The 16,976-nt window shown below is 38.1% G+C and overlaps 1 protein-coding gene across 2 annotated transcripts in view; it reads right to left on the bottom strand.

Annotated features, from left to right (window-relative positions):
• USO1 (USO1 vesicle transport factor) overlaps positions 1 to 16,976 on the bottom strand; it is a 90,514-nt gene that overhangs the window by 25,645 nt on the left and 47,893 nt on the right. For both annotated transcript variants that reach the window (XM_045880989.3, XM_045880990.3), the window contains exons 8-10: positions 15,389 to 15,509; positions 4,037 to 4,215; positions 391 to 531 (exon numbers count right to left, since the gene is read on the bottom strand). In XM_045880989.3, coding sequence (XP_045736945.1) covers positions 391 to 531; positions 4,037 to 4,215; positions 15,389 to 15,509 — 441 coding nt within the window. The remainder of the gene's footprint in view (positions 1 to 390; positions 532 to 4,036; positions 4,216 to 15,388; positions 15,510 to 16,976) is intronic.

Genomic DNA, 16,976 nt, shown 5'->3' with positions numbered 1-16,976 from the left:
GAAACAAAAAATGCCAAACATCAGGGAAAAAGAATTTACAATTGTAGGAATATGTAAGACTACTTAAGTCTCAAGTCTTATTTGACTAAGTCATACTGTTCTCAAAATTGAAAACATAAATCATACTGTGCATTCCTGCTGAATATAATAAAATTAATGAGAAATCCTGTAAGCTTTCACATTATTTATATACTATTAAATTTGAGGAATGAGTATACCTTTGGGGCTGAATACTGTCATCACTATGCTGATTACGTTTTAGGAGGCTCAATAAGGAATTTAACATGTAAAAATGGTTAATTTTTACTGTTTTTCCTTTAGCTGACATCTACTTCCTAGGATTCCCGATTTCAACTTGCACTGAGTAGCCCCTGCCCCCACGTGGTTTACCTCAGTGAGGATATCAGCAGGAACTCCAGTAGCCATGAGGATGGTGCAAAGCTGCTGCAGTAAGCCGCACTGGAACATAGCTTTCTGGCAGCTGCTGGTAGCACCAGGGGGGTTGGTGGGAGACACCAGTACACGGACAAGCTGTGCAGGAGAGAGAAAACAACATTTGTCTTTTAAAGATTTGAAAAGTCTTGAGGGAAATTATCTATATGAACAAGAATGTCTATGTCTCCTTCAGGCCACTGTGAACTTCCAGAGCACACTCTGCCTCTGTCATTTTTTGGATTCCAAAGAATGACCCCAGTATTTATAACATAGTTTAAATTCAATAAATGAATGAATGGATAAGGAACAGGGTGGTACATTTCTTATCAAAGTAAAGATGAACTACCTAATTATAGAGTAGATCTGACAACAGAGTGGCTTGAGGTGTGATGTATTCCCCTTCAACTGGAGATACTTAAAGAGAGACTAAAACTAACAACCGAAGATTTACCGGGTACAAGATTTATGCATTAGGCAAGGGGTTGGCCTCACTGATTGTAATGCTAATTAAATCCGTATAGCTCTATGAGTAGTCTGAACTTGAACACGACATCTGAGAAACATAAAAAACGTCATCCCAAATATGTTCAGCACAGTTAGATCTTCAAAATAATTTTATATGTATCTTGTATTTTAAAACTACACTCATAGGTCTATGTGTGTACAAAGCCTTATATATTAAGATCAAATGGGAAATTTGTGATAATACTTTATTAAGAGGGTTGATTAAGGGGCGCCTGGGTGGGTCAGTTGGTTGGATGTCTGTCTTTGGCTCAGGTCATGATCCCAGGGTCCTGGAATCAAGTGGCTCAGGTCATGATCCCAGAGTCCTGGGATCAAGCCCCGAGTTGGCTCCCTGCTCAACGGGGAGTCTGCCTCTCCCTCTCCCCCTGGCCGTCCCCCACTCATGCTCTCTCTCTCTCCTCTCTCAAATAAATAAATAAAACCTTAAAAAAAAAAAGAGAGGGTTAATTAATACACTGATGTCACTAGAGAGAGGCTTTAGGATTACCTATTGGTTTAAATCCTTAGACCTTTCCAGTTAGGCCTCCATGGCTTTTTGTTTTTTTAATTTATTCCCCTCTTATCCTTACGTGAAAGGGAAAAAAAAAAATACACACACACACACACAGATAATATATATATATTTAAAGCAAATACCAAGCTAGATGTCATTTCTCCCATAAATATTTCTATATGCATCTCTAACTAAAAAGGATTACCGTACCTAACAAAATCAACAATTCCTTAATATCATCTAATAGCAGTTGGGTATCTTTATTGATGATGTAAAAAAAAGCATTATCAATTTTCTAGATGACAGAGAAGTAGGAAAAGGTGATTGAAGAAGGAGGGAATACTTAATATAAGGATAAGAAAATAAAGGAAGACTTATTAACAACATTCAAATATGTAATACCATAAGAAATGAACTTGTATTTTCCCAGAGAGCAAAACAAGGGAAGTTTGTAGCAGTTACATCAAGGCAGACTTTGACCCATTATATGGATTAAGTTTTTAATAACTAGAATTACCCCAAAATGAAAAGGATTCTCTCATAAGGTAATGAGCTTTCTGAGAGTAGCTGGCAGTATCTGTCCAAAAAATGGTCTACAAGGGTATACATGCCTGTAGGAAGAGGAGGCAGAACTAGTCATAACACTATCATTTCAGGACAAAATTAAAATGTTTTATGACTAAAAAAATTTTTGAGACGATGCTTCCCCCAAATTTAATCTGTAGAATCTGAATAAATATCCTTAAGCACATCAATTTCAACTTAGAGAATTTTAAAAATCAATCATGGCTTCAAATGCAATGATGACTAGTTCCAGTTAGGATGTTATCTATCCAAATAGGACTATTTACCACCATTTTTGATGCATTTTCATTTGGTGCATAATAAAGAACTGGAAGTATAAGTAACATACATAAAGCTACAAAGAAATAGCATTAGAACCGACTGAGAAGCAGAAGATAACCTGTGGCCTGTGAAGTCATGAATGTATCAACTACTCAATTTTTGAGATGGAGAATATATTAAAGTGAATTAAACTCAGCTTCTTTATTTTGAAGTTTACTTTCTTCAACATTTTATTCACTTCTTGTAAGTCAAGAGTACTTAAAGAAACAATTTAGTATGTACCTAGAATTTTTTTGTTGATATTCAGTACCCTAGTCTTTATTTTTTTGGGTAAAATACTACTTTACTTTTTAAACAGTGACATTTTCTTCAAAAATAATTCCTTACATAGTACCTTAAACTATAAAACACGAATGGACTCCTCCAGCACTTTAAATTTTCACTGCTTGGCAGGATATTTATATAACTTTTTGCACATCACCAGATCCCTTCACTCTGTCTAATCACATTTTGAAAGGTACTTTTCTAGAGGAATTTCCTTTATTAAGAAAGTGGTGTTGGGCAAAGATATCAAGCTTACTACTTGGGATGCTAATTTGAAAGTATAAAAAACCAATACAGTCTTGAAATGTGTAACACCGACACACGAAAATAGAAATGATAAAGGGGGGAGTATAAAAAAGGAAGATTCTATCCATGTGCTCCCATAAAATATCATCCTGTTCTTAGGTATATTCTATATAGGGTAACTATAATTTGTTATCTAAATTGGGACAGTTTAGAAGGGAAAGAGGACACTGTTACAGTAATTACAAAATGAATACTACCCTGGCAAAATGGGGCATCTGGTCACCCTAATTATCAATCAACCCTACACAGCCAACTCCCAAGGCATGCAGCAATATTCAGACTCTAATTACTAGAGAAACTATCCATCTAGTTTTGAGGAAAACAACTTCAGAGATGGAGGCACAATTCAGAGATATTCGAAGACCCACAAGAATCACCAGCGAGTCAGTAAGTTGGGAGGCTAATGTATAAACTTAAGGATTGAGAAGTAATAAAGGAATAAGTAAGTAAAATACTTCAAAGAATTTCATATATTCTCTGATGGAGAAATCATTTGGGATCCTACTGTCTTCACTTTTACTATCCATCACCACTAAGCTTTCACCATAAAGCTTAAATAAAATTACAGGTGATGTGTCAGTTTAGTCCGTATCGGATTTAAAACAGATTATTAATCTTTGGGGGCAGGCACATTATCATTCATTTCCTAGCAGCCAGTGCATAGCTCCCATAAAATGTTTACTGAATGAATTTATTTGCCGAATGTAGTATTCTGAACATTAAAACCTTAATTGAAGAAATCAGATTTTAAAAATTCAAATCAACAATCTAACCTATTATTCTCTGGGTGCAAAACCCATCAGGACACTATATATTTGGATTTGCTTTAAAATAATCCAGCAGGACAAGAAAGGGGAATAAAAGGTGAAACAAAATTGCCAGATGTTAATAATTATTGAAGCTGAGTGATGGGTATATGCAATGGGAGTTGGGGGAGAGGTTAATGGCAGAGGATCTCTGAACATAACTGCAAATCTTCATATTAAAAGATTCTTTAAAGCCCATCTGAAACCAACTCAACATCCTAAATTTAGCAAACACAAGCAATTTTCTTTGAAAGGAACATTGTCAAAATTCTTATCACATTTATGTCTAACTACAGTATACCTGTAGCATTACGTGCAGATTAGTCACTTTCTGTGCAGACCAGCCAGAATTTTCATCTCCAACATGAAACCAAGGTTTCATACGTTGAATATATGAGCCTTCTTTAAAAAAATTTTGATTGGAATTGTTGTTTTTTAACAAGTTTTGGAGCAAAATCAGACAATCTTCCACTACTATACCTGGGAAAAGAATGTAAAATGGAAGTGTTAAGGCTGATAAAACCTGAAGGAAAATTCAATCCCCAAACACTTTTTGCTGGGGGGGGGGCGGGGAGAGGGGGTCCAGAGGGAGAGGGAGAGAATTTTTTTTTTTTTTTAAGATTTTATTTATTTTAAAGAGAGACAGAGACAGAGACATGCACATGCCTGCGTGCAGGGGAAGAGCAAAGGGGGAGGGAGAGGGACCAGCAGACTCCACTCCATGCTGAGCTCAGAGCCCCAGGCAAGGCTCAATCTCATGACCCTGAGATCATGACCTGAGCTTGAGTAGAAATCAAGAGTCAGAAGCTTAACCGACTGAGTCACCCGGATCCCTCCACCAAACACTTTTAAAGACAAATCCCAAGCTCAGCATTTCTTCAGTACAGCAAGGCAGAAAGCCTGTTCTGACTCCTGATGGCCACAGGCCACAAGCTGTGTGCTCTTTCTCATGATCTCTTGACCCCTCTGTTCAACTATCCACTCACCTCAGTAACTCATATTTTTCTTTAGATCCCAGATTAAACATCAAGACCTGATGACCAGGATAGTATCACCAGCTACATGCTTTCACAAAAGCCTGCTCCTTTTATTATGCTGTTATCTGTCTTCTCCACTGGATTATAATTCATAAAGACAGGAATGTGAATGCCCTACTAGGATACAGTGACTTACTCTGTCCTCAGCAGAGACAGAGATATCAGATCTATAAATATCAGGTCACTATTAAATATTCATTGAATGCATCAACCATATTTTACTTAATCTCTAAGAAGGACCTGACATTGCTATCTTGATGTCTCTTTCCTGAAACTTACTTTTCCCTTGGTTTCTAACACACTAACTACTCTCTCTTCATTTTCCTTACAGATCTCTGGCCACTCTCAGGCTTCCTATCATTCCTGGTTCCTGTTCTCCATTTATTCCTATCTCTGCTTACAACATACTATTCTATAGGGTACTTTCATCCACACTACAGCTTACACTGTTATCATGGTTTAAAGCTCGCCAACTGATCTCTACTTTACCGCGTGCTAGTTTAACCAAGGATCTGTTTCCTGTTAAAAATATGATTGATACTAGATGTTCACAGTTAATAGGTTCCTCTGTATAGTACATCCACACTTTTACTCCTACTAATTGAGCTTTATGTTTACAAAAATCAGTTGTTTTTTTTTTTAATTAATAGACTTTATTTTGGGGGTGCCTGGCTGGCTCAGTCGGAAGAGCATAACAACTGTCGATCCTGGCCCGGGGTCATCTGAGTTCAAGCCCTATGTCAAGTGTAGAGATCACTTAAATAAATAAAACTTAAAAAAAAAAAAAGACTATTTTTTAAAGCACCTTAACAGTGTTTTGTAGAGAAGTTTTCAATGTTAAATAAGTCCCACATATCAATTTTTTCTTTGATGGATCATGCCTAGATTATTGCACCTAAGAGTAAATTACTTTTGTAATTTACAAATCTACCATGCTATCTGCACTAGTTATTAATTAACTATAATATAAACTGTCAAATAATAGTCCCCTCTTATCTGCAGTTTCACTTTCTGAGGTCTTATCTGTGATCGAGTGCAGTCCAGAAGCAGATGATCCTCCTCCTGATTTAGTGTCAGAAGGTTAATAATAGTAGCCTAATGCTACGTCACAATGCCTACATCATTTACCTCACTTCATCTCATCACATAGTTATTTTATCATTTCATGTCATGACAAGAAGCAAGGTGAGTACAGCACATTTTCAGAGACAGAGAAAGTAAGATCACATTCACGTAACTTTAATTACAGTATATTGTTACAGTTGTTCTATTATTAGTTGTCGTTAATCTCTTATTGTGCCTAATTTGTAAATTAAACTTTATCATAGGTATGTAAGTATAGGAAACAACACTGTATATATAGGGTTTGGTACTATGATTTCAGGCATCCACTGGGGGTCTTGGAGTGTATTCCCTACAGATATGAGAGAATGACTATATAATAGAGCTTTTTTTATAAAAACTAAGTCTTTGGCAAAACTCAATGAAAGCCAAGTCATTAAGAATAGTTGTTGTTATATATGGGTAATGCAAGCCTAAGAAACAAAAAAAGTAATTGTAAAAACCCATAAAGATCTTGCACTTCAAAGAAGCCAAAGATCAAATCCTACATGATGTATTATAGATGTGATGTAATAAAGATGCACGAAGATGATGGAAAAACTCCTATCAGTCCACCCATATTTGAAGAAAACGTTCTGGCCCTAACTCCAAAGATCAGTATATCAAATCAATGCAAATTATTACATTTAACTTGAGATAAAATGTTTAAGGTGCATATTTCAGATTCCTTTTAAAATCTCTGATTTAACCCGTCCTGATCTCCCAAATTAGAGGCTTCCTTACCTCATACTGCTGAAACATGTGGATCCTCACCTTCTAAGGAGGAACCACTGTATCTGTCTCTTATGCAGGGCCATACATCTCGATTAAATAAGATCTGCCATTAGGACCATCTGAAGGCTCTGGAGGAAACAGAATGTCAAAGCCCTCACTATAACTGGCAGGCCTTCCCTCCAATGTGCAAAGTGAATTCCAGAGCTTTGAAGTCCACCATCAGTTACAAGGAGCCATTAGAACTTAGCAATCCTAAAGACTAGCTAATTCTACCCTGCCTTAAAATTCTGTTTTCCTTGGTCACCTCTGAAAATATATACCTCGCTAATCACCTACGCACTTCCATTTTCTCATCTTAGAATGCTTAATCTCCTTTCAAACTCTTTCAAGATGCTACCCCAAACTCCCAAATATTAATAAAACCTACTATAGCCTCAGTCACTTCATTTTTTTTTAAGATTCATTTATTTTGGAGAGAGAAAGAGTGCACACAAGCAGGGGAAGGGGCAGAGGGAGAGGGAGAAGCAGACTCCCCACTGAGCAGGGAGCCTGATGCAGGGCTTGATCCCAGGACCCCAGGAACATGACCTGAGGCGAAGGCAGCTGCTTAACCAACTGAGCCATCCAGGTGCCCCGAAATGTTTTTTTCTTTAAAGAAGCTGCCTTCAGTGCCTGGGTGGCTCAGTCAGTTAAGCGCCTGCCTTCACCTCAGGTCATGATCTCAGGACCTGGGATCAAGCCCCACATTGGGCTCCCTGCTCATCAGGGAGCCTGCTTCTCTGTCTCCCTCTGCTGCTCCCCCTGCTTGTGCTCTCTGTCAAATAAATAAATATATAATCTTTAAAAAAAAAATAAAGAAGTTGCCTTACCTTGTAACATTCTAAAGTGCAGGCAGTTCATGCTCTCAATCCCATGTATCTGAGTCAGAATGTGGAATCTATGATCCTCCCAGCCCAGTGTACTTTCCAGAGACCATAGTTCCTCTGCCTTCTCACAAAATCGCCTGTTTCCTTGAGGATCAGGCCATCTGCCCATACCATCTTACCACTCCTAATTGCAGTTATGTAACAAAACTGTGGTCACTACTCCATTCACTGAAAGCATTGCTGGCATCTAGCTCAAAATCTTTCTCTACTTCCTGCTGTCCCTCTTGATTTCAGTGACAATCCATTTAATACCTGGACTTCTCAGTTCTTGGCCTCATCATCAGAGAGAATTCTTACTCCATTACAAAAACCTCCCATCTTTTCCGCTCAAGTATTCTATGACTTCCCTGAGACTTTCAAACCATCAACAAGTCTTCTTTCTTCCTTTTTAGGAACGCCTCTGTCTTTACTTCCTTCCCTATCTAGCTTAGACTATATAGATCTTCATTTCTTCACTCTGGAGATAATAAACTAAGTTCTCTTGTCTTACTGTCTTTTCATAGTAACTTCCTGGAAAACACACAACCCTGTGAAAAATTAACTGCTTGTTTTTTTTCTCTATCACACCTAGGCAGCGGAGTATGGGGAATGGGGGGACAGAATCACTTCATCAAGCTGTGTGCAGTACTGTAAAATCACAGTGAAAACCCTCAATGGGGCTTTTATCCCTGCCTGGAAATCTTCCTAATTACAACAGTCAACTAACTCTCCTATTCTCCAAAAGACTTTTTACCTTCTCCATAATTCTCAACTGTGTCCTCCTCTTTCACTCTTAGCATATGACTCTATTTTCAATTCAACTTCTCTGAAAAAGGACCTACATCTCCACCTATGCCTTCCCCATTATGATGGAAGATGTGCTTCTTTTCCTATCTTAAAAGCCAACTCCTACCCCTATTCTGGATTCCATTCCTTCCTCCCTTTTTAGGTATTATGTATCACTGATTGATCATCCTCTCTCTCTCCTGTATCTCCCTCTTCTCAACTTGCTTATATTGGTTGCAGTCTCTCTTTTTAAAGAAAAGACCCTCACAGATTAAAGGAGAAAAATAATCTGATGATCTCCATAGATATAGAAAAAAATTCACTAAAATTCAAGATTCATTCATGATAAAAACTCTTAGCAAAAATCAAATTTAATGGTGAGACATCAGTATTCTTATTAAAGCCAGCAACATTCAACACTGTATTAAAGATTCTAATTAGTGCAATAAGACAAAAAAGAAAAGTGGTGTAAGAATTGAAAAGGAAGAAAAATGATTACTTTTTTTTTTAAAGATTTTATTTATTTGACAGAGAGAGAGACAGCGAGAGAGGGAACACAAGAAAGGGAGTGGGAGAGGGAGAAGCAGGCCTCCCGCTGAGCAGTGAGCCCGATGTGGGGCTTGATCCCAGGACCCTGGGATCATGACCCAAGCCAAAGGCAGACATCCAACGACTGAGCCACCCAGGCGCCCCAAAATGATTACTTTTATAAGCAGAAAATATGATTATCTACACAGAAAGCCCAGTTAGAACTAATGGTTTAGGGTCGCCTGGGTGGCTCAGTCGGTTAAGCGACTGCCTTCGGCTCGGGTCATGATCTCAGGGTCCTGGGATCGAGCCCTGCATTGGGCTCCTTGCTCGGCGGGAAGCCTGCTTCTCCCTTTCCCACTCCCCCTGCTTGTGTCCCTCTCTCTGTCAAATAAATAAATAAAATCTTTAAAAAAAAAGAACTAATGGTTTAATAAGGTGGTTGGACACAAGATCAACATACAAAAATCAAGTAGTGACCAGTTTGAGAATGTAAAAGAAAAAGATCCCATTCATATGGTAACAAAAATGGTAAGATGCCTAGGAATCAATCTAATAAAAAAGGTGTAACATCTTTTGCTCAAAATGATAAAACATGACTCAAAGATCTGAAGGAAGATCTGAATTAAGAGATAGACCTGGGTTCATGAATGGGAAAAGTCAATGCATGAAGATGACAATTCTCCTTAATCTGTAAACCCAATATATTTCCAAAAAAATTCCAATGGGGAGGGTTGGCTCATCGGTAGAGCATGTGACTCTTGATCTTGGGGTTGGTAAGGTTGAGATCCACACTGGGCTCAGAGGTTACTTAAAAAAAAATAATATATATATATACATATATACATACACACACACACACTTATATTTAATATATAGAACTTAGTGAACAAATTTCATTCAAATGGAAGAACAAAAGGAAAAGGCGTGTTAAGGCAATTGAGAAGAGGGCTTCAGAATTCATCCAGATGATCAAAATATATTTCTCAGTTATATTTGATCTTCATCCACAGTTCCTGAAAACCCTTCAGAGCCACAAAGGTGAAATGGGTATCTTGCTATTTATTAATGAAGGTGATTTTGGGACCCCACTCAAGGGTGGGCACTGGCTGCCAGTAGGACCAGCCATGTGACTATAGGGTTGGAACTTTCAGTGCCCCGAAGAACTCTCCCCACCTCCAGGGAGGGGGGAGAACCTACAGGTTGAATCAGCTAATGGCCAATGACTTAGTCAATCAAAATTTTTAATGAAGACTCCATAAACAACCAAGAGGACAGTTTTTTGCTCCTTTTCAGAGAGCCTCCACACTTGGGGAACCAGAATGCTTCCATGTGTCATTGAGCTGGGACCCAAGCTTTGCGAGGACAGGAGCTCCTTTGTTCAGGACCTCCCTCTATGTAGCTCTTCATCCGGCTGTTGATTCAAATCCTTTAATAAACCGGTAAACGTGTTTCCCTGAATTCTGTGAGGTAGGTCAGAAGCATAGGTAACAGCCTGGGGCTTGTGACTGGCATCCTAAGGGGGAGGGTGGAGGGCAGTTTTGTAGGACTAAACCCTCAACCTATGGAATCTGATGCTATCTGTGGGTAGACAGTGTCAGAACTGAGTTGAATTCTCAAATACCCTGCTGGTATCTAATGCTGGAATTGGATCCGGGAAGTAGACAATATAAAAGATTTTTCCTATATTCTAATAGATAAGAGATATTATGAGGTTTAGTAATCAAGAAAGTGTGGTTTTAGTGCAGAGTGAGACAAATGTAACAGAACAGAGAACTCAGAAACAGCCCTTCACACATATGGATGTTTGATTACAAATCTTATACCATCATTCAAATGCAAAATCCATATTAATTAAATGTAAAAGACAACTGCAAAGCCTTTAGTAAAAGAAAATGATGAAAACATTCTTTACAACCTTGAGGTAGAGAGAAATTTTTAAAATAAGACACAAAAGCATTAACTCTTTTTAAAAAGCCAATATATGGGGGCACCTGGGTGGCTCAGTTGGTTAAGCATCTGACTTCGGCTTAGGTCATGATCTCAGGGTCCCGGGATCGAGCCCCACATCAGGCTCAGTGCTCAGTGGGGAGTCTGCTTGTCCCTCTGCCCCTCCCCCTGCTTGTGCACGCTCTCTCTCAAATAAATCAGTAAATAAAATATTTTAAAAAAAGAAAATGCAATCTTTAAAAAAAGCCAATATATGTGTTATGTTAAAATTTTAAACTTTAATAGAAACACTATAAACAAACTAGAAGAAAATAATTTAAACATGAATAATTCACAAAGGATTAGTATCCAGAATACACACTCTCAGTAATCAACTGGAAAAGGAAAAACAATCTTACACTAAAATGGGCAAGCAGCTAATTCAGAGGGGTAAAAGACAAATCAACAAAATCAGGGCGTAAACTCCCATGAAAATATGCTTAATCTCATTAGTTTACGAAATGAAAAGTGAAAATCTCAATGAGATACCATCTCACACCCATCAAACTGGCAAGCAAAGACTGACAAGAATGTGAAGAAAAAGAAACTTAAAAACACTGTTGATAGATATACAAACTGATAAAACCACTTAAGAAAGCCATTTGGCAATGTGGTAAAGATGAAAAAAGTGTAATTCTATTTGTAGGTATACAGTGTAGAGAAACTTCATATACAAGTAGACACATAAAGACCATTCGCAACAATAGTTTATATTAGCAAAAACAGATACAGCCTGTCAACTCAGTAAAAAAAAAAGATCATAAGGGCACCTGGGTGGCTTGAGCCTTCTGCCTTCAGCTTGGTTTGTGATCTTGGGGTCCTGGGATGGAGCCCAGTGTCAGGTTCTCTGCTCAGCAGGAATCTCCTCTCTCTCCCTCTGCCCCTCCCCCTTGCTTGTGTGCACGCTCTTTCTCTCAAATAAATAAATAAAATCTTAAAAAAAATAGATCATAGAATATTCATACTACTGAATAAAACATAGCACTTAAGGGGCGCCTGGGTGGCTCAGTCGTTAAGCGTCTGCCTTCGGCTCAGGTCATGGTCCCGGGATCCTGGGATTGAGCCCCGCATTGGGCTCCCTGCTCAGTGGGAAGACTGCTTCTCCCACTCTCACTCCCCCTGTTTGTGTTCCCTCTCTCTCTGTCAAATAAATAAATAAAATCTTAAAAAAAAAAAAAAATATATATATATATAGCACTTAAAATGAATAAACTAGAGGGCGCCTGGGTGGCTCAGTTGGTTAAGCGACTGCCTTCAGCTCAAGTCATGATCCAGGAGTCCCGGGAGCGAGTCCCACATCGGGCTTCCTGCTCAGCGGGGGGTCTGCTTCTCCCTCTGATCCCCTTCCCTCTCGTGCTCTCTGTCCCTCTTTCTCTCTCTCAAATAAATGGATGAAATCTTTAAAAAAAAAAAAAAAAAAGAATAAACTAGAGTAATATGTACCAACATGGATAAATCTCAAAAACATAATGTTGGATAAAAAACAGCAAGTTGTAAAGTTATATTCAGAAGGATGCTTTTTATCTAGTTTGAGAACATGCAAAATAATGCTATATATGGTTTATTAATATATGATGTGTGTGTGTGTGTGTGTGTGTGCAGAATCACACAAATACATGTTAAAAGTATAAAAACAGGGGCACTTGGGTAGCTCAGTCGGGTAAGTGCCCAACTCCTGATTTCAGCTTAGGCCATGATCTGAGGGTTGTGAGATTGAGCCTCACATTGGGCTCCACGCTCAGCGGGGAGTCTGCTTGGGATCTTCTCCCTCTCCCTCTGCCCCTCTCCCTACTCATGCAGCCTCTCTCTTTAAAATAAATAAAATCTTTATCCTCAGCGTGAGAATAACCAAAAGTTAAGTAGTCCTCATAGATCTTACAGTCTGGGTTTGAATTGCCTGAGTGGTCTAGGGAATCTCAAGCCTTTTTTTTTAAAAAAAGATTTTATTTATTTATTTGAGAGAGAGAGAGAGCACAGAGGGAGAAGCAGGCTCCCCGCTGAGCAAGGAACCCAAAGCGGGGCTCGATCCCAGGACTCTGAGATCATGACCTGAGCCGAAGGCAGATGCTTAACTGATTGAGCCGCCCAGGCGCCCCTAAAATAAATAAATCTTTTTTAAAAAGTATAAAAACACTCATTGAATGGGAAAACAAAATCAAAATACAGTAATCTTAGAGAAGGAAGGCAGAATAACAGTTCTACAAAGACTTTGTTATAGTTATAGTTTTACAGAGAATGAGTTATATACACAGGTCTTAACTCTGTGTTTTCTTTCTTAAAAATCTAAAACATGTATAGCAAAATGTAAACGTTTAATAGAATTGGCCGATTGGTGCACAAGGGTTTGTTACACTATTTCTTACTGTTTTCTGTATGTTTGAAAAATGTTTCATATGTCAACAAAAAATTTAAGAGGATAAAAAACATTCCCCGTCAACCTCCAGTTCCTATTTACCTTTCTCCCCCGACTTCTCCAAATTCGTTGCATGAGTTTTCTCTACTATTCTATTTTCCCATTTCTAACACGTTCCTCTCACTGCAATATGGATTCTGAGGCAACCACTATACACAACTGCTCTCCCCAAGGTCATCAATGATGTCCATGTTCCCAAAGGTACATTTCTGCTCTATCTTATTTGACATCTCAGCAGCTTCTAACAATGCTACCCACTCCCCAGACCCTCCCACAGATGTTTTCCTCTTGCCTCTCGGCCCTCAGTCTCTTTTACCAATACTTGCTCCTCTCTACTATTCCTTAACTATTAGTATTGCTCAGGTTTTTGTTTTAGCACTTCCCTTCTCACTCATTACTCACCCTAATGGACTCATCTCATCTTTTATCTCATTTATCTAACTTTGTTTCATCTATCACCTATCTTCTAGACATGCAAATCTTTATCACCAGGCTGGCCCTCCCCTCCAGATTAATATAGCCAAATGTCATCTATACTACTCAACTTGCTAATCTCACTTCAGTCAATGCAAATAAACTAATTTTCTCTTTCAATCCCAGGGCTAGGTTTTTGGATCAACCTCTCACTAAAAACAACTAAAAATGCTGAATTAAAAAACAAAAAAGCCTCAGGAGCAATGAAGATTTGACAGTTTAGCAAGTTAACAATGATAGGAAAATGGGTATCTTAGTGAGGTAAAGAAGTATAAATACCTTTTGGCTGGGAGTATATTTCTCAATCTTAAAAAACCTAAAACTTTCATTTTGACAGACTCACATGGCAGAGGGAAAATAAATCAAAGCCAAGAGCACATACAAGGTGGGAAAGGAATCTAACAGAAAACTCTCCACTAATAAGCTGGGACTTCAAAGGGCTATATCCTCAGCGTGAGAATAACCAAAAGTTAAGTAGTCCTCATAGATCTTACAGTCTGGGTTTGAATTGCCTGAGTGGTCTAGGGAATCTCAAGCCTTAAACCTGGATTAAGTTGATCCCAGATAAACTGCACTGCCAGGACTTGGCAGAAATGACTATGTTTTCTCTAAAAGAAATTACCTCCATCCTAGGCTTCAAATTCCTATGAATAATTCTGTTAAGTACAACACAACACTTAATCAAAGATATTCATGCACAAAGAAAACACTGAGCAATGCATAAGAACCAATGGAGCAAAAGTTCCAGATCCACAAAGACTTAAAATATTGGGATTATCAGACACAGACTTTGAAATAATTGTTTCTTGTGTTTGAAGAAATAAATAGTAAGTTGAAGATATCCGCAGATATTTTGTATTGTACTCAGCCACAAAAAAGAATGAAATCTTCCCATTTGCAATGACATAGATGGAGCTAGAGAGTATTAGGCTAAACAAAATAAGTCAGTCAGAGAAAGACAAATATTGTATGATCTCACTCATATGTGGAATTTAAGAAACAACACAGATGAGCATGGGGAAAAAAAAAGACAGAGGCAAACCAGAGACTCTTAACTACAGAGAATGAACTGATGATTACCAAAAGGAAGGTAGGTGGGCAGATGGGTCAAATAGGTGATGGGATTAAGGAGTGCACTTGTCATGATGAGCACTGGGTGATGTATGGAAGTGTTGAATCACTACATTGTACACCTGAAACTAATATTACACTATATATTAAGCATGGGAATTTAAATAAAAATTTAAAATAATAATAAATAAGTAAATGTAGGTGAAGAAAGAATTGTTGAAATAGATAACAGGTCAGAAATAATAAAACGGAATAAAGCCTGGAAACTCCAAAAGATGGAAAACACAGAAGAGAAAGTACGATAAAGTGAGAGTCAAATCAGATGACAGAGAATTGATTCTGAGTTTAGAAATAAGACAGGAGAAAATGTAGCAGATCAGTGTTTGAAGAGAGATGGCTGAGATTTTCTAGAAATGATGAAACACCCCAACTTAGATTCCAGAAGCCTAACAAATATCAAATAGGATAAATAAAAAGAAATCCATACTCCACAAACCATAATGAAAGAATATAAAGTACGAATCCTCATTTCTCCCTCTAATCGCATTCCCTAAAAGTTAACAATTTAGTGAGCACAAAAGGAACCTCTTTAAATCAATTTCCTCATACTATACCTCCATCACTGTTCCCCTCCTCTGTAATAATGTCCAGTAGTCTCTCAAAAGCATTTTCAAAAGCAACAATTTTCTGGATTGCTCCATTGCTTCTTGTTAGTGCCTGCAGTAGTAACACACCCTTACGGAGGAAAAAAAAGATAACGTTTAGTAGAGAACAACTTTTACAAGACATTTAAAAACCACAGAATTTTAGGGCGCCTGGGTGGCTCAGTCGCTGAGCGTCTGCCTTCGGCTCAGGTCATGATCCCAGGGTTCTGGGATCGAGTCCCGCATCGGGCTCCCTGCTCCGCGGGAAGCCTGCTTCTCCCTCTCCCACTCCCCCTGCTTGTGTTCCTGCTCTCGCTGTCTCTCTGTTAAATAAATAAATCTTTAAAAAAATAAAAAAAATAAAAAATAAAAACCACGGAATTTTAGAAGTGCAGGTATTTCACAAGTTTGACTCTTTCACTTTATAGATGGGGAAAAAAACGACAGATAAGGTGAACAATATGCCTCCCTAAGATTATAGACCTCAAAGGGACAGAGCCTAGACTAGAATCCATGTCTACCAACTCCTAATTCCATTCTCTTTAAACTGCACAATATAAATGTACAATAATTCTTACATATTCATCAAGCATTACTTAGCTTTAATTGTGCTTACGAGAGCTGGGAATAATTATATGTCTTAGGGATGCTTTTTTTTTTTTTTTAAGATTTTATTCATTTATTTGAGAGAGAGAGCGAGAGCACAAGCAGGCAGAGAGGCAGGCAGAGGGAGAGGGAGAAGCAGGCTCCCTGTGACATGGGGCTGGATCCCAGGACCCCGGGATCATGACCTGAGCCGAAGGCAGACACTTAAAACGACTGAACCACCCAGGCGCCCCTCAGGGATGCTTCTGTATGTGCTTCACAATAGCAATGGTATGAAATTGTGAATTCAATAATATAAATCTTCAAACATCATCACATTCTAGCAGAGAAAGTTTATATTTTCCTGTAATTATCTGGCCCCCTAAATTCCCGAGACTTGATTCTAAGTCAATAGAAAAAAGATGCATAAAACAACTAACAGTAGTCTTTGCTTCTGATTCTTAGTTTTTCTCAGCTCCTTTAAGCTGGATTTAGCTTATATATTCTGTAACCTCTTCATTATCATTCAAGAAAAACTCAGTTTCCCATTTCTGTTTATTTCACCATTAAATAACAAGTATTTTGTAACAATACCATTTTCTGTTTCTTTGAAATAGCATTTTTTATGAAAAATGTTTTGTTTTGTTTTGTTTTTAGGAAAAAAGCAGATATTACTTAAGAGAAAGAAGAACAGCAAAGGTGTAGTTCAAAAGTCCTAAAAAGGCAAATTACCTTATTGAGTAGATAAGTCTTCACATAAGACCAAAAAAAAAAAAAAAAAAGCCCATGGCTTTACTAGACTTGTTCTACTCATTTTTCTGACTGTCAAGTCTCAACAGTGAGATAAGAGAAAGGCAAAAGTAGTTATTTCTAGGTGTCAAATTCTCCCACTTAATGCTGCCAACTTGGGTTTAACTGCTACCAAAGGGGGGAAGGAATACAGCAGAAAGAACATTAAGGCTCTGAGTTAAAT

The sequence above is a fragment of the Mirounga angustirostris genome, unplaced genomic scaffold (genome assembly GCF_029215605.1).
Source record: "Mirounga angustirostris isolate CCGP_5_RB_7025 unplaced genomic scaffold, mMirAng1.0.hap1 SCAF_2, whole genome shotgun sequence".
NCBI lineage: Eukaryota > Metazoa > Chordata > Mammalia > Carnivora > Phocidae > Mirounga > Mirounga angustirostris.
The sequence above is the reverse complement of the archived record's forward strand: the minus strand, read 5'-3'. Positions and strand labels throughout refer to the sequence as shown.